The sequence below is a fragment of the Trachurus japonicus genome, chromosome 17 (assembly GCF_045865225.1).
Source record: "Trachurus japonicus isolate A0001 chromosome 17, Traja_1.0".
Lineage (NCBI taxonomy): Eukaryota > Metazoa > Chordata > Actinopteri > Carangiformes > Carangidae > Trachurus > Trachurus japonicus.
This window is the reverse complement of record NC_140923.1, coordinates 27,738,481-27,756,686: the sequence shown is the minus strand read 5'-3', so window position 1 is coordinate 27,756,686 and position 18,206 is coordinate 27,738,481. Positions and strand designations below refer to the sequence as shown.

Genomic DNA, 18,206 nt, shown 5'->3' with positions numbered 1-18,206 from the left:
GCCTTAACCACTGCCACGCACCGCCCCGAGCATGCCCAAACTTTTGACTGGTATTAAAGGGAAAGTTAGGTTCAAATTCAAATTAACATTTGAATATTGTCCACTGCAGTAGTAGTATTCCCTCTGTAGGCTTTCATGGTGAATGTGTGAGTATTGATTTCATAAATGTCATAATATAAACATCTATCAGAGATGTTAGTGGTCGGTTGTCCTCAGCAACAGTTGTGTACATTCTTAAGCTGGACAAATGAATGAAATAAGAATCAACTAGCATATGAGCACAGATGTGTATGGTGAAGAACAGCAGCACAGCAGGTGTTTCCGTCAGTGACTGAGATGCAGCTTTAGCTGTGGCTTGTGGGTTGGACTGGACCTGATGCTGCAGTGGTAAAGACTTTATGAGACCCTGAAACACCTCAGCTGAAGTTGTGTTTGGGTTTTGTGTGTCTGCTCATGTTTTAAAGGAGACATATTCTGCCCCCTTTCCACAAATTAAAATAGTTCCCAGGTGTCTTAAACACGTGTGTGACATGCTTCAGTCAAAATACCCCAAGGATCAAACATCACAGCTCTTTTCATCCTCTCAAAACAGCCCTGTTCGGAACGGCTGGTTTAAGTGCCTGTCCCTTTAAATGCAAATGAACCACTGCTTGCCCCGCCCCACTCCTTCTACCAGTCCCAGGTAGGGGTGGGGTTTTGCAAATTCTAAACCAAGTTACATCACTGAAAGACAACTGAGGGAACAGCTCATAAAACCATGTTGATTTCAACCTAGGGAGCCTGAAAATTACAGTTTTGTTTGGTCAATTCTCACATTTTACATCAATTGTACATCAATACAGTACATATAAATTATGAATGTTTTTATGTTATATGTATATGCCCATATGGTATTTTACATAGGCCTATACTAACAGGATATGTGATGTTTATATATTTAAACAGACAGTGAGGAGTTTTTTTTGGTTATAAGAGTATCATATTAATGTGGATGAATCTACATTACCACTTGTTAATGAGTCCATTTTTGATAAATAAATTGTTATTTTGTTATTATTGTTAGTGGTTGACTCGCCTAGCATTTCCTACTTTCGGTTTCACGGACACTGCCGGGCGGGTCATGGGAATAACGCCGCCGGATCACCGTTTATGGTCGGAACTACAACGGTATCTGATCGTCTTCGAACCTCCGACTTTCATTCTTGATCAATGAAAACATTCTTGGCAAATGTTTTGGCTTTTGTCCGTCTTCCGCCGGCCCAAGAATTTCACCGTGCGTGCGGAGGCTCATGGGAAATGTAGTGCGAAAACACATCGCTTTCCAAAACTCCTCGTTGTCCCTTCAAATGTTTTGTAATGTTGGTCTACTATAAACACACATAGCAATAGATTGTTCCTTTTCTGACTGGATCCATACATATATGTTTTTACTTCATATATAGCCCATGTATATTTGTTTGTTCCTCTCCTACAGTCGAGCACCTCATCAGTTCACCCTTTGGTGCTGTTGGTGTGTGTGATGTGATGTGATGTTGAAGTTATATCAGTCGTCATGTGTTTACTTCACCCTTGAATATAACGTGAACAAGTAGATAAAGATGTTGTGCTGAGGAGACAAGAAGTGACAGAGAGCAGAAGATCAAATCCAGAGGAGTTTAAAACACTTACACACCAGTGATACATGTGTTAGTGAAGATACACACAGACTTCTCACTAATTGATCTGCTCTCACCAGGTTCTCTCTGTTTCTGACAGCAGTAATGTTTTCTGTTAAATTTCACTACATGTTATATAGACACCCATCATCAGGAGACGTCGACAGCATGGTTACACACACGAGGAAGAAAAGCTACGTTCATGCTAACACACAGCTGAGTGATGGCAACAGTCCTACTGGAGAAATATTCATGTGTAAAGGCATCGGGTGGTGCGTTCAGGGAACAGCACAGTTTACAGAACTCTGCACGTCACTGGTGCAGCGGCTGGTCTTCAGTCACCTGGTGGTGTGTTCAGGTGTTCAGGTCACTTGTTGAGACAGAAGGTAAGAGGACAGTGAGGAGGTAGGACTCTAGGCGTAAACACAGTGACGGGTTTGTTCAGTCCTAAAGAGCCGTGTTTGTTGCTCTAATGCACAGTGAATGGTTTCAGTGGTTTGGATATGACATCATATCTCCTGGTGGATGCTGGTGTATTAAAAGGAAAAGAAACAGCAGCAGCACCTGCTCCTCAGTTTTTTATCTGTCCAACTGCTGAACTGGGATTTGATTATTTGGACTTGTTGAAGTCAGACTGGTAAATAAAGATTTTCAGGTTCAGGAGTTTAGACAGAAAACTGGAGGACAGACATATTCTACAGAATGAAATACTGTGGTGGTGACTGCAGGAGCATTGACAGGTTCAGGTTCAGGTTGTATCTGGAGGTTTACAGATGAGTGAGGACCAGCAGTGCAGCAAAGGTGTTGTATTTTAGAACTAACACTAAAGAACATCTGCTCTGAAGCTGCTTCTTGTTTCAAACTAACTGCTGTAATGCTGCTAAATCTATGGAACATGAGCAGGCTGCTAAATACCAGGATTCCCAACTTAACAAACACCAGAAAGACACACATGGTTGAGGAGATAGGCGTTAACTAACTGCTCACCTGACCATGAGTCTGAAGCTACTCTAACAGCTCCTGGATCAGCTGTGTTGAAGTTGACCACACAGGAAACAAGTGCCTCCAATTTAAAACAGGTTTAAACACAGTTTTTTTTTTTTCCAACTACACATAAATGCAGCATGAGCAGTGTCGGGGGGACAACAGGAAGTGTGAAACCAGGGGACGAGCTGACTGCTACGCTGGCGTCACCTAGAGGTCAAAGAGGACCTCCAGCACGGTGGCCAGGGACCAGGCCTGGGTCTCACAGCTGAATGGGCAGTACTGGCCGTTCTCATTGGTCAGCTCCGGCAGACCCTTCCAATGAGACCTGAGACAGCAGAGGACAGAGCAGAGTGGTCAGAGACAGAGGACACAGAGCTGCAGAGCCAGGTGGGCGGAGGCGGGGGAGACAGGTGTACCTCTCCAGGTGGGTGTAGTGTTGAGACAGAACGTTCTTCACCAGGGTCACTGTCCTGGTGTAGGCGTCGCCCCCCAGCTTCTTGGCAAAGTAGAGTTTGGCACGCAGGAAGTAGCCGACTGGCCACAGCCACTCCTACACACACACACACACACACACACACACACACACACACACACACACACACACAGGTTAAGTGTCAAACTGAACACAACCTTCAGCAGTCAGTGATGTTTGGGGACGTGGGAACTCACCGGTCCCTGGTGGTAGTTGAAGCCTCTGGCCAAATTGTAGTTGTCGTTGTCCAGTGCGTTGTCATAGACACCACAGTACACCATATCACTATGACAACACAAAGACGTAGCATGACTATGAGACTGTGAAACGCACAAGCTAAACAACACGAGCCGATTGCCATAATCCCTATAGTCATGGCAGTAGGTTCATTACCTTTAATTGTCGGTGTAAGCTATTTTTAGATCGGCGGGGCAGAGACATGAGCTCTGCATGGCGCACAGTATTTCCGCCTTCCCCTCATCAAACTCATCAAATACACAATCCAACAACTCCGAAACGCTCTCGTTGACAAATTGTGACCTGCACATTCACCACGCTATGAAATAATAATGGAACATTACGAGACGGAGTTGTTTTCGAGGTAAATGCGTAGCCGGAACTACATTCCAGACACGGCTGCTGGGCGGAGTGATTTCAAAAGCTAGTTCTGAGTATTTGCTTCATGTATTGTAATGTTACATAATTATACGTTATTATCTCATAGCGTGGTAAATGTGCAGGTCACAACTTGTCCACCAGATAGTTGGGTCATTTACAGAAGTTCCGTGACCGTGGAGAGCGAAGGTTCGTTTCTCACTGGATTTGTTATCTATGAAGGTTAAATAGAAAATTTAGCTAGGGTGCCCCGCCCAAAAATGTGGGGAAATTTTTTGAGAGCCCTAAATCCAAAATGGCTACCGTCCGCCAAGCTGGAAATGATCTTTTCAATGGTTTGGCCCACAGTGCTGCATAATACATGGTTTCTATGACTATTTGGGTCAAGAAGTTCATAAATGATGTAGATTTATTGATTTGACCTATTTTTGACCTTCAAATTCAAGATGGATGCCAATTTTTGGCCCTTTAAATGGCCATTTTTCTAAATCGTCATAGAGCCTCAATATTAGGCTCAAATGAAAGCTCTGCTCATACTGAGTTCAGTTTACGACAGTAAAATTACAAGTAGGCCACACAGAAGTCATCTCAAAGGTCAAAAAGATCAAGGTTTGTGGTGAGAAACAAACTTTGCTGATGTTCTTTTCCATTAGTTACCCGAACTGTGTTGGTCAGTGGTCCCATCAATTCATTATGAACCAGGAAATCATTTTACACTTCTCAATAGCATACAATATCTCTAAAGTTGTCTTCTGCAGTTATTCAACAAAGCTTACCTTACTCTTTAATAATACCACACTCAACCAATGCTAGTGAGTCGGGCGGCTTGTCGGGTCCGAGCTTCAGCACCCATGTGTCGGGCCACATTGGGTTTCAATCAATACGGGGATAAACTTTGCACACAAGCCCTCCAAGCAAAATTTTAATTTGGGGCCTGCTATTACTGCCAATAATACTGATTATTGATTATTTACACACCTACTACAAACTTATTTAATTTTTCTAATCAGTCATTACGAATCATCATCCTAGTCTGGCTTCTTTTTACACATCTAGCCTATGTTTTTTTTTTTAATCAGAAATGGTACCAAATTCAGCTGAATGTGCAGCCTGGGGTTGATTTACACTCAACATTCAAATGATATAGTACTCAAGTGTGATGCTATGAACTAGGCCTACAAAAAGTAACAAAATAAACCAATAAACAATGCATTTGCTGTAAACACGTCATCTGCTTTTTAATCTTTGGTTTAAAATAAACTGCACAAGTGCACAAATGTGCAACAACAACTTGAAGTGCAACAACAACAACTAAGGGTAATTGTAATTATGCAGGATTTCTGTAGGGATCGACAGAAGTTACGCACTACAGATTTAAAAAAATGAATTGTTTTTTGGGGTCCCAGTGGGCATGGGGCCCAAAGCAGGTGTTAAGTTTGCTTATGCTTTGGGCCGGCTCTGTCTGCAAGCATAACTAAACAATCACAAGTGGCTTAAGGGTCAACAGGTAGATCACAGAAAAAAATAAATAAAACGGTGACTATGTGGTGGCCGCTGGCTGTCCTGGACTACCGGCAGTTCTGTGATTCTGCAGAATACACAGATGGCCTGTCCGCCCCTGCCCCTGACCAATATTCATTCATTCATTCATTCATTCATTCTCTAGACTGCTTATCCTGCACTAAGGTTGCCAGTCTATCGCAGGGTTAACATACAGACAGACAACCGTTCACACTCACACCTATCAGAGTTAGAGTCACCAATTAACCTCACCTGCATGTCTTTGGTCTGTGGGAGGAAGCCAGAGTACCCAGAGAGAACCCACATGCACAGGGGGAACATGCAAACTCCACACACAGGGGCCCCACGGGCCTGATCAATATCACCAATATATCACCGCAATAAAAGAAATCCTCCTCCTCCTCACTCAGTCACTCCCACCCATTTACAGTATTATCTGTTGTGAGGGATAATACCAGCTATGGATTAGCTTTAGTTGTGAAAAAATGTGACCATGTTTGACATTACAAACAAACATAAAACCCCAGTCTATAACTCCTTGCCATAGCTACATAGGTAGTTTGCAGGTGACGTCACATGGAACGTCACAACTGCAGATGGGATGGGATGGGATGGCAGGAAGTGTTTTGCCGACAGGATAACGGTTGGAAAATGCCCAAGTTTTGCGCTGCTACGGCTGTACAAACCAGTCAAACCGGGAAAAACAAAATAATAACAACATTGAGGGAGAAAGAAGTTATTATCTCAATTATGTGACTGAAACATGGCATGTAATTCCCACCAGCCGCGTGGTGTTCACAGCTCGGGGCCGTTCACCGCCTGACGGCGGAGGAAGAGGTGTCATAAGACGGCCGAGGCAGATGCAACTTTTCAATGATGCGCCACAAGTCTGAGACGCCCCGTCTGCCTTGGCCGTCTTACTGACCCACCGTCCGTCCGATCCTCCGCCCGATCCTCCGCCCTTCCTGATCGGCTCCGAGCTGCAAACACCCCACAGATGAAAGCGGGGCGGTTGGTTTTTGCTCCAGTCCAGTCTCTCCACTCTGCTGGCCTTTTTTTTCCACTTTTCCTCAGTGTGTATGGATCACATCCGATATCTTTTTCTATTTTTAGACAATACCTGCTACTTGCAGGCTCACCCAACACTTTTGAGTACTTGCTTTCCATTAATTTCAAATCACCGTTCTCCACTTCCTGCCCCCCATCTGAACTTCACGCGTCATCGGAATCATGTGACTGCACACCACCTATTGGTGCACATAAAATATTACCTGGTTGTGGATTATCATTGAGCTGTTAGATTGACTCCGCCTATGGAATGATGCCAATATGTCATGATTACATGCAAAGCAATTAGCTAGCGGTGATGTTACACAAGCATGACATATTATGGATTTGCACCGTCAACAAAATCGGTCACTTACTAACTTACGTCATTTAATTGCAATATATAGTATGACATGAGCATACACTTACACTGTCGTTACATATTGCAGCCCTAATTTCAGACCCACCAATTAAATCCTGAACACAGAGATGTTGAAACAGCCTCTGAGGCCTAGCTCCACAATGACATTATGAATGGCAAAAACGCTTTTTACATGTTTACCCACTCTTTAAAGCAGATATCAGTGGAATGTTTTTGTTAATATAAGTCCTAAATAGTCCTATTTTCCGTCAGCAATCACTTACATGAAGTATTTCAGCCTAAACACGAGTCTCTCCGTCACTCTGCTCTGCTGTAACCCGAGGAGAAAATTTTCCTTGTGGGATACAAGTGTTATCCAATGAGGGGAGAGAACGGCATGAAGGGCTGTGTGTGCAGCCAAGGGATGCGCGTGAATGTGGTGACGTAGCACGAGGACCAATTGATGCCTGACAAGGGCGGGGGCTGCTAACTCATGGTGCGTTCAAGGAAACTCGTACTTTGTGTTTTTCCTTCCTGTGAAGTCATACCAGTTCGATCTGGTACGAGTTCACGGGTCGGAAGTTACGAGTGGCCGTTATAGGGAACTTTCACAGACAACAGGACGGTAAAAACACGAGCTACGGGTTACCTGGAACGCTACCAAGTCGTAGTTGTGACTTGAAGCTGTAACTTACGGTTTCAAAAGCCTGCCTTGAACACAGCATTAGCCGAAACGGCCGTGCCACTGATATCTGCTTTAAGTTTCCACACGCTAATGTCATTGGAAAATTCCTAGCTGAGACACTTTGAGGAATTGGGGCTGACTGATTTGGGAATCACTGCAGAAAACAACTTAAGAGATATTTTATGCTATTGAGAAGTGTAAAATGATTTCCTGGTTCATAATGAATTGATGGGACCACTGACCAACACCTTCGCTCTCCACGGTCACGGAACTTTTGTAAATGACCCAACTAAGAGTGTTTTGGAGTTGTTGGATTGTGATTTGATGAGTTTGATGAGGGAAAGGTGGAAATACAGTGCGCTGTGCAGAGCTCACGCCTCTGTCCTGCCAATCTAAAAACAGCTTGCACCGACAATTAAAGGTAATGAACCTACTGCTAAGACTATAGGGATTATGGCAATAGGCGAATTAGCCAAAATGTTGAACTATCCCTTTAAGATGAAACTCTGAACATAATCTGGTCGGGACCAGGTTATTTTCAGCGTCGTGGTACCATGTTAACTCTGATTGGGGCTTTAGGTTTTGTTGAGCCAGATCATGAACACAAAGCCTGGCTATTTGAGCCTCCTTCATAGTACAGCCCTCTGGTGGCCATCACCTTCTTCTGAAACCACCGGCAGAGAACTGTCTTGTTACTGACTATTAAACCTGTTAAATTGAAGTGGTTAGAAAGTGTGTGTGTGTGTGTGTGTGTGCAGGTGGATTACTCAGGGTCCAGCGTCTTCACTCCCAGTGGTCCCAGTAGTTTCTTCTCAGCCACGTCCAGAGCATGCCAGGCTCTGTCCACTGTGAACAGCTCTGGAGCCTTAAACAAGAAACGTCATGTCAGGCAGCCAATCACAGTCTGTCCACACATCACTCAGCCAATCAATCGATAGATATGATAATGATAAAAACATCAAGTTGCTAGACTGGGTGTCCACCTACCACCACCATGGCGATGGTGAAGTTGGGTCTCAGCTGGTAGTCGCACCAGGGGCTGGAGGCTCCGTAGCTGTCTTTGTAGATGCCCTTCTTATGCACCAGGTCAGGGTGTTTCTCGTTGGGGTCCTTGGGGTCGCCTGACACCCAGAACCCGTTCTCAAAGGAGTTCTGGAGCTGCTGGTTCCACTGAGAGTAAGAGATGAACACTTCTTGACCTGGAACAGAGGAAACAGCTGCTGTCATTCAGAGAGAACACAGACGACATGTCACTGCATGTGTACAGTATGTGTGTGTGTTTATTACCGTCTCTGTGTACTTCAACTCCGTCATAAGGGAACAGTCCTTTGCCATGGAGCTCCACCACCCAGCGAACAGTAGATTTACTGAGACCAACGATCTCCACAGCTGCTCCGTCTCTGCTCAGAGTCACAGAGAACCAGTCACCAACTGACTTCATAACAACAAATATACATGTCAACACTCTATCTATGAATGTATCACCACTTGAGCAACAGACGTCATTTGGGGGGGAAATCATAGCCTTTTCATAGTGGTCTTAACTGTGACCAGTACTCTGACCTCTGTGGAGGAAAGAATCTTTGATTTCAACTCATGTTTTGTCCAGTATTATCATAATTTATTCCAGAAGCATACTGCATTCACTTGGGAAAAAAAACCTAATTTTTTTTGAGTAATTTTTTTTTTTGATTTTTTTTTTTCAGTTTTTGTGACTAACTTTTCCCCCTGTTTTTCGGAGTAATTTTTTTCCCCTGTTTTTTGTGGTAATTTTTTTTCCTCCCGTTTTTTTGAATATTTTTTTTCTGACTCAAAGAGAATTCAAAATCTCACGAGAAGCTTACCTGCAAGTAACGTTTCATTTTGCTGCGGTCAAGCCTCCACTTCATCATGGATCTGTTAGATCTATAAAATCCATATTAGATCCATGATATGTATATGCTCCACTTAAAAAAATACAGTCAAGGTATCCCCGACATTGTTTTGCACTAGGCCTACATGTACATATATAGAGCCTGTAAGGACAGGTGCATGATTTGCAAGGTGATGCAGATTTTCAAAGGAAAAGCCCACTCATTTTTCTTATTTTCACTGTGTTCCCTGTAAATTCAGATTGATATTGGAAGGAGACTACTGTCATTACAGAACACCACCCTCAGAGAGTGTCACCTTTATTTTGAAATCAGTCCTTACTTTACCTGCAGGTGGGAGTTTCTCATGGGAATTTAAAATCTTGTTAAGTCAGAAAATAAAATTAGTCAGAAAAACAGGATTTTTCTTTTTCTCAAGTGAATGCAATACTCTTCCATATTTTATTGTCCTATCACCTTTTCCAAAGTCAAATCTGACTGAACATCATCTTGTTCTGCTTAAGACACTAATAAAACGTATTGAAAAATTACATAAGATACTCACTTACAATCATGTCAATGAAGAAAAAAAAAAAAAAAACGAATAGTGGTGAGAATGTGGCTGCTGTGGAGCAGATGGTTGGAGGTGATGTGTGATGTGTGATGTGTGATGTGTGTGTGTGTGTGTGTGTGTGTGTGTGTGTGTGTGTGTTACCTGGGTGTAGCAGGCATTCCTCTGTTCCTGGCTCTCTCGCTCTCTCCCATCTTGTCCATCCATGTGCCACAGTTGAAGCGGTTCCCTCCACTCACAAAGCCTGTGGCTGGGTCCACCTTAGCAGACACATTGAACCCTGGAGGAGACAGACACATCATTATACACTACTCTACATGTTCAGTCTGTCATGCACACACACACTCTCACACACACACTCTCTCACACACACACTCTCTCACACACACACACACACACACACACACACACACACACACACACACACACACACACACACACAGCTTCACCTTCATCTCTCATGTTCATGTCGATCTTGGATCCAGCATTTCTCTCTCGGAACGAAATTCCCTGCAGGTGGCGCTGCAGAGCCTCCTGGATCACATCATAGAGAGGCTGCTCCTACACACACACACACACACACACACACACACACACACACGAATAAACTATAGTGAGTAAACTCTGACAATGTTGGTTACAGGTGGTGGTGGTTTCAAAACCTACACTGAGGTGTTTGTGTGTGTGTGTGTGTGTACATACCACCTCTCCAGGTCTGCAGGGCTCACAGTCATCAGTGGGGTACATGCGTGTTACTGGGCAGCGGAGAATCTCGTGTCCTTGAGGAACATGGTTTGCGTAGTCCTGAGCAAAATAACATCATGACATCATTCTCCTGATTCATTTATTTAAAGGTACATTGTGTAGGAATTACTCCCATCTAGCGTTGCGGTTGTATTATCACAAGCAACTCAATCGTATTTTTCATGCTGCATTCACATGAAATTGGGCAGACGGCAGACAGACGACAGCCGCTGCACATAATGGCATAAGCAAGCCTCTATGTAAACAAGTGGTCCGTCATAATGAGGCAAAACAATACACTTGACAATATGTTGTCATGGCGATTTCGTATTGTTTACCTGACCCACGTTTTACCGGCTTTCTCTCGACTTCTGTGACTAAAATGACATCTGGTTTGTTACAGACGTTCGTCTGCCCGACTGCACGTGAATGCAGCAGTAGATGGAGGGTTGTGGAGTATGATGGTGGTTCATTTAGAGGCTGTACCTGGATGCACTGCAGCCACCACCACACAGCATCACGGCAGTTGAATCTGGCACAGCGACCCTCGCCCAGCAGATTGGGGATCAGACCGTGACGCAACGTCCCCGCAAAGGCCAGGATAATGTTACTATGGAGACCAGCGGATGAGAAATCAGAACAGTTCTATATGTGAGTTGAGTTAGTGTGGGCTAAACTCCATTATCTGAACCAAATCCTCATCAATTAATAATCAGCTCTGACACAAGTTGCAGATCTGATGTCACCTTTGTGTAAAACTCTCAACACATTCTACTAAAACACACTGTGCACCATGATGCACTGGTGATGCACTGGCCAACACAGGTAGCAGAAGATGAACACAATTAAAGCACAAGAAGGAGATAACCTGAGGAGGAAGAGGACCAAGACTAGTCATTTCAAAGGAAATTGGAGCAACTGTAAAAGAGTATGTTCTTGTTCATGTTCTCCTTCATCCACTTTTCTTCTGAAATGACTGTTCTCAGTCTTGTTCTCGCCCTCATGTCTTTATGATCATGTACTTATCATTTGTCTCAGGTTTTAGTGTTTGTAAATTCTGAAACCAAAGATGAAATACTTTATAGCTCACAGTAGGTCAGACTGTCACTGAGCTTTAAAGAATGAACATTTCTGGAGCTCTGTGCTCTGATCACAGTTTCCATTCTTCTTTGAGTGTGTCATGAATGATCTGTGGTTAGAGTTTGATTTTGTGCACAGATAAAAACTGTTTTAAGGTGTGCGTGTTCAGTTTTGCAACAAGTATCAAGAGGTTTGGTCAAAGTAGTCTGACTTTTGAGTTGTGTGTTTTGATGCTTTAAAGAAATGTGTTTTAGCCGGTGATACATGAAGGTTTGGTTGTTCTGGGACAAATGGTGTCTGGGTAACTGATAAAGATAGTACAGGAATGCAGCTGTATCCAGTCTCCTCTACAAAGTGTTATAGGAAGCGTCCATGCACACACACCGAGCCTCAGTGTGTCTTCCAGTGAGCAGCATCAGTCCTCTGAGAGCGATGAAGGTGTCTCTGCCCCAGCAGCGGAATATTCCAGAGGAGAAGTGAGGAAGACCTGGAGAATCCAGACAGATTAGCTTCCATACAGAGTGTATACTGTAGATATTAATTCTGAAATCCTCCAGACGTGACAGTTTTCTGACACTGTGTGTATTAAATGTGTTTCTACCTGCAGCCAGAGAGACACAGCACTGCTCCTTCTGGCCTGTGATGGGACTGATGCGATAGGGAACGCCGTCGAGCTTCTCAGAGACGGGGGGGAGGGCAGGGAAGCGTCCCACTCCACACATCTGAAGTGAACCGAGCGCCAGGTGACGAACGAAGGTGGAGCCGTTCTGGACAAAACTGTTGCGACAAAAAAGCAAAGTGCAACACATCAGTGTCAGGTTTAACATTCAGATCTCAGTGACACAGCTACCGGGGTGTCTCCCACCTGGACATCTGCTTGTAGGTCGCATCTAGGGCTGTGACGTAGGTTGAAACCAGTATGGCGTCAAAGTAAGAGGGGATGAGGTAGCGTGGGATGTGCTTCAGGTAGCTAAACATGGCTACCAACCACTGACCCACCTGTGGAGCCACAGTAACCACAGACACACTTTATTGTTGATCTGCTTATCTTCAAATAGGTAAAACCACAACTATTCGTGTGGCTAAGCTAAGAAAATGTCTCACTTGAGCCAGAGGTCCTTCTCTGTGGACCAGTCTGTTGGAGACAAAGTCAATGAGCCAGTCTCCTTGTCTGAGGTTAGAGCACACTGGATGTCCCAGGTCATTGTTTGGACGCATGTCGGCCAACACTGACATCAGACCTGCAGAGAGACCACACACACATTCACACACAGGAACAAACGCCTGACCTGCTGAGTCTGTCTGATGACCTCACACAACTCCACGTCAAATAACTTTCTGGCTCCATGTCTGGTGATGTTTTTTTTGCTGTACTGTAGATGCAGTATGAAACCTGCTGTCATATATCATATTATTCCATATGTACCTTGCAGTCCAGCATATTTGAGGCTCTCCCATCCGGGGATGCTGTAGCAGCCTCCTCCGTCCTCCTGTTCCTCTGAGTCACAGCGGAACAGCAGGACGTTCAGGTCGGCCAGCGTCAGCTTGGACATCAGCCTGAGAAAAGCACACCACTTCAAAATGAAAGGCCACATTTGCTGCTTCACCAAATGAAATACTGTCTGTGCTGATTTTTCCTTATCCCACTCAGTAATATATACACTGCCTATAAAAAGTATACACCCATTTGGATGATGTCACCTTATCAGGAATCGTGGTTGAGATACTTTGACTTTTTTTAACAAGAATTTAAAAAAAAAAATTAAAAAAAGCTCTTTTAAGGATAATTGCCGTTTTTTACAATCTGAACCTTATTTCTAGCATAAAATACGATCATTTACTCACCCAGATAACTTTGGTGTTATTACAAGTCGACAAAATTAGATCCAGCCGAGAGTCGCATATATCCATATAATGTGAGTCTACAGGGCAGCAGAATGAAGCGAAATTTGTTCATTTCACCAATATTTTGTTATGATATGCTAGTGCTATTCCCCTCTGAGTCCAGGGTTAGCCGTTAGCAACATCCGAGGTCTGTAGGTTGACCTACTGACCTGGATAATATCATCTCTGAGCGCCGCGCGGCACAGCTTGTTGCTACCGCTTATACTATGGTTCGTTTCCGCGTGTTTCCGACTTGTCAGAATAAAATGAGCAGCTGGACGAAGTTCAGCTTCTACAGGCTTCCTCTCTGCAACCTGGACTCACTAAAGCTAAAAATGGACCCAAATGCCGAAGCGAAATGATTATTATCAGAATGAGCCGGGCAGCGGTCAGAGATGACGTCATATATGTTGATAACAGGTAACCCCGGACTCAGAGGGGAATAGCACTAGCGGTATCATAACAACATATTAGTGAAATGAATGAGTTTTGTGGCAGATAATGTGTTATTTAGAGGCTGCATTCTGCTGCCCTGTAGACTCATATTATATGGATATACGTGGCTCTCGGCTGGAGGTAATTTCGTCAGAACGACTTCATGTGTACCCACATCTGTCTGTGCCCACATCCCCCCACCAATTGTCAACAGCTCTATTAGACATTTGTGTGTGCTATAGTAGTGACAACTAATGTAGAGTAATGAGATAGTTTGTTCTAATCAGACCTCGTGTGTACTCACTGTGCCAGAGGCTTCTGCATCACATCAGGTGGGTTTTCATCTACGACGCTGCCTCTCTTGTATTTTGGGCTGAACTGGGAGAGGTAATATCTCAGCACCCCCACCAGCTTCTGGGCTTTGGGGTCCAAACTCACCCTGACAGGAGGAGAGCGAGAGACAGGACATTAGTCAACAGGCGATAAGACTGAGAAGGGAAGATGCTGTGCAGTATACTCTCTGCAGTTCTGAGCGTGTGTGTGTGTGTTGTTTACCTGAAGGCGATGACGCTGCCAGGGGTCAGCTTCTGAAAGTTGATCTCCTGCACAAACTCTGAGCGACCTTTAGAGGTCGCCCCGCCCTGCTTCACCACTGTGCTGTCCTGCAACTGGGTCACATATTGGAATTATTTTATTATCAATGAGTTCCTTCCTTTTCAATAACACTAATGAGCCTAATAACAATCTGAAGAAATAATATTTACAGAGATATGCTCTTTTATTTCCACAGTGTATTCTGGCATGCCGTTGATGAAGCTGTTATGCTTATTATAGCTCCCAGCATGCCTTTCCACTGTCCTCGCCTCCAGCACCACTTCCTCTATCTTCCCTAGAGAGAGGAAGAGAAATAAGAACATCTAATCTGGTTATGTCGTTCAAGCTGAATTAGAAATAAAGACAGTGTAAGAAAGAGAAAGAAACACATACATACAAAGGTAATTAATGATAAATAACAAATTAAATATTCATTGATTTCTAACATGAATGTGATCAGTTATACCAGGTATGAACATGGGTGGGACGGTGGCGTTGTACTGGTGGTTTTGGGGGTTCCAGAAGGCGGTCCTGCACACGGCCACCACAGACTGGTGGGTGCTGGGACAGTGACGAGTCACTGCAACAACATCTGCATCAACCTGGTCCACATACACCTAATGAGAAGGACGCACACAGGTTAAACTGCTGCAGACAGGTGACCTCTGGGAAATGTAGTACACAAATACAACAGTTCTGATAAAGCACTGGCGCCTTCATGGTTATGCTGCTGTTGTGTTGTGTCCATGCAGCACACACACCACTGTCCTGTACCTGTATGAATCCCTGGGCAGCCAGTTCCTGGTGCAGCTTATTGAGAGCCAGTTTCCCTGCTATGATGCCAGTGTGGGGTCCAACCTCACCAGCGGAGGAGGGGGCTGCTGAGGGGTTCCACTTGGGGTAATAACGCTCTTCCTTCACCACAGAGATCTACACACATATATACACACACAGATTGACACAAAGAACTGTCAGGACTGTTTGTTAAAGCTACAGTTGGCAACAGTTATTTAGTCATATTTGCTGGAGCTGTCACTATATTCTGATAGTAGGACATGAAATGCGTCATTTAGGAAACATATATCAGCAAAATCTCAGATTGTTCAATTAATCAATTGATTTTGTGGTTGTTAGATTCTCTTATATTTCAAATTACAAGTTAAAAATACTGAATACATTCAAACCTGCAAAGTTAAGTGCGAGAACAGCTGGGTGGCCGTATCTCTGGTAGGTTGCATTACCAGATGGACACTTCATCAGCCAATCAGAATTGGCATAATGAGGGAAGTGACTCTGAGGTGAGTCACAGTGTGACTTGTTATGAGACTCTCACTTATGTTATTTAAAGAAACAAGGTAACATACAGAACCTTCATTTTTGAACTCTTGAGATTTCAGCTCTTTGACAAGTAGAAAACCACAGAGAAAGGTAGAAAAAAAGTGTTAAAAAGGACGTTGCTGCAAATGACCAAACCTTTTACTCATACTACAGAAATGATGGTGTCTTCATCTAAACTTGAATGCAGCTTCTTTGGTAGTTAAATGGTTGCTGTTCAGCAGTCAAAACAGGCTGTAAAAATGCTGAGATTGAATCAGCTCACTTGTTACTGTGATGCTGAGGCTTTTTTTTTTTTTTTTTTTTTAAATTTATTTTTATTAAGGTTCAATCAGGACACATATTGTTCTTTAGATATGGTTTCCACAGAACCATGCATTTTTCTGTAGCACAGGCTACTAAACAGTTATGAATAAACATTACAAAGCAAGTAACAGCTTACAAACATACAAACATAAACACATAAATACACCACCAGAGTCATCCATGTTATGTCACTTAGTGAGGGATATTGAAGCTCAGTCCAGAGGGATCCACAGCATCAAAAACTGGTTGCCATACCTTTGTAAAGCCCTCCAAGTTATCATGAATGCTATAAGTCAATTTTTCCAAAGGGATTATACTCATTAACTCTTTGTACCAATCGTCCAATGTAGGAGTGTTTTTATGAATCCAAAACTTAAGAATAGTTTTTCGTGCCATATACAAGAGTATTCCAATGAGTTTTGCGTTGTGGTTGTTCCTTGCGCTCGAGACCTTGGCCGCCAGAATACACTGAAGAGGTGATAAATCCAAGTTATGTCCAATCAAAGTGTCCAGTTCTTTCTTAACCTCATTCCAAAACATTTGTATCTTCGAGCATTTCCAAAACATATGTGCATAGGTACCAATTTCTCTGTCACATTTATTACAGTTAGAGGAGCTGAGACCAAGCCTGCCTCTCATCAGAGGTGTATAGTGGAGTCTGTGTAAAATTTTAAATTGTCTCTCTCTGTCATTATTACAGCTCAGAATGGTTAATGTGTTTTTCATAATTGTTGTCCAAGTATGCTGAGGCTTTTTTTATCTGGATTTTCAAACTGTTTTCAAAACTCTTCATTACCCACCCATAGCTATGGTTGACCTGCTCAGAAATACTGTTGAACCAATCTGTGTATGTGTGTGTGTGAGAGTAACCTGATGGGGGACCAGTTCATCATATCCTCTGGTGGAACCTGTAGCACAGCAGGCCATAGAGACAATAGCAGAGCTGGGCAGTGAGTCCAAGGCCGAGCGCAGCTGCAAACACAGGAACACTGACTCTAGTACAGCTCAACTTTTTCAACAAACATGATGCATTGTATAACGAGTTATCAGCATCCTACCAAACCCCGATCCCAACAGAGACCCACCTGGATGGGACACTCGTTGTCATGAGTTACATCAAGGAACATGGCGTGGGCGATGGAGGGCATAAGTGGGCGGAGACTGGGCTGAACAAAGGCTCCCACCGGCTCCCCTCCGTAGCGATAGACCAATCGGCCCTCCTCATGGCTGTCGCCAGCCGACATGGCCTCTGTGGACAGGGTGGGTGGTTAGAAGGGGTTGGTGAGACGGGGAAGGGCTGCAGCACCCTGGGTCAGTTCACATATTCAAGTTTGGTGCAGTTCTGGCCACATTCCAATCTGACAGACAACACAAGCCTGACTTTAGTTTTTTTTTTTTTTAAATACACACAGGATCAAAAACTAACAACCACCAAAAGCTGGAATCAAGCATTACATGCAGTTTGTAATTGGATTATTTTTTCTTCCTGTTCTCTGTGCCTGTAGAGGTCCAATCAGTGATCATCATCACTGGCTGGATCATAATCATCATTAGTAGTACTATGAATTCTAATTTTTCTCAGCTGAAAGTGCTCATAAAGCAAAAACGACTTAACAAACAACTGGATTCTCATATCATCTAGTCTACTCATGTTGTTATCAATTTCACACATGAGCTCATAAATCAAGTAACCAAGCCTGGTGTATGTTTATGGAGCGCCCAGCATTGCTATGGAGTCTAGAGACATTTTGGATTTGTTCAAAATCTGCTCATTACAATTCTATGAATAAAGCTGAGTAATGTTTGACTAAAGTGGACGTGACCTTGAATGCCTACAGAGCTTTTACGCAGCTCAGATTTTTTTTTACACATGTGATATCAACTTATGTCAAAGTGTGTGTAACACATGGTTACTAATTCAACAGCACTTCACACATACCGTATGGTATTTAAATGCATGCAAGATGCTTGGGCCCTGATGACTGCCAGCAGCAGCTAGATTCTGTCTTATGAGTGATGCTTCCAGTAGTTCCTGCCTGGTTTTCTTGGATTCATTTTGTAGCT

At 43.6% G+C, this 18,206-nt stretch overlaps 1 protein-coding gene across 3 annotated transcripts in view; it reads right to left on the bottom strand.

Moving 5' to 3' along the window:
• Positions 1-1,639: 1,639 nt before the first annotated feature.
• The window catches only part of agla (amylo-alpha-1, 6-glucosidase, 4-alpha-glucanotransferase a), a 43,749-nt gene continuing 27,182 nt past the window's right edge, over positions 1,640-18,206 (bottom strand). For all 3 annotated transcript variants that reach the window (XM_085804720.1, XM_085804717.1, XM_085804718.1), the window contains exons 14-35: positions 17,228-17,391; positions 17,013-17,114; positions 15,276-15,431; positions 14,968-15,118; positions 14,672-14,796; positions 14,463-14,575; positions 14,212-14,346; positions 13,015-13,145; positions 12,693-12,829; positions 12,454-12,587; positions 12,190-12,365; positions 11,973-12,075; positions 10,995-11,118; positions 10,467-10,568; positions 10,214-10,325; positions 9,909-10,044; positions 8,631-8,743; positions 8,331-8,542; positions 8,111-8,208; positions 3,312-3,399; positions 3,059-3,192; positions 1,640-2,967 (exon numbers count right to left, since the gene is read on the bottom strand). In XM_085804720.1, coding sequence (XP_085660846.1) covers positions 2,850-2,967; positions 3,059-3,192; positions 3,312-3,399; positions 8,111-8,208; positions 8,331-8,542; positions 8,631-8,743; positions 9,909-10,044; positions 10,214-10,325; positions 10,467-10,568; positions 10,995-11,118; positions 11,973-12,075; positions 12,190-12,365; positions 12,454-12,587; positions 12,693-12,829; positions 13,015-13,145; positions 14,212-14,346; positions 14,463-14,575; positions 14,672-14,796; positions 14,968-15,118; positions 15,276-15,431; positions 17,013-17,114; positions 17,228-17,391 — 2,864 coding nt within the window. In that variant the 3' untranslated portion in view covers positions 1,640-2,849. The remainder of the gene's footprint in view (positions 2,968-3,058; positions 3,193-3,311; positions 3,400-8,110; positions 8,209-8,330; positions 8,543-8,630; positions 8,744-9,908; positions 10,045-10,213; positions 10,326-10,466; positions 10,569-10,994; positions 11,119-11,972; positions 12,076-12,189; positions 12,366-12,453; positions 12,588-12,692; positions 12,830-13,014; positions 13,146-14,211; positions 14,347-14,462; positions 14,576-14,671; positions 14,797-14,967; positions 15,119-15,275; positions 15,432-17,012; positions 17,115-17,227; positions 17,392-18,206) is intronic.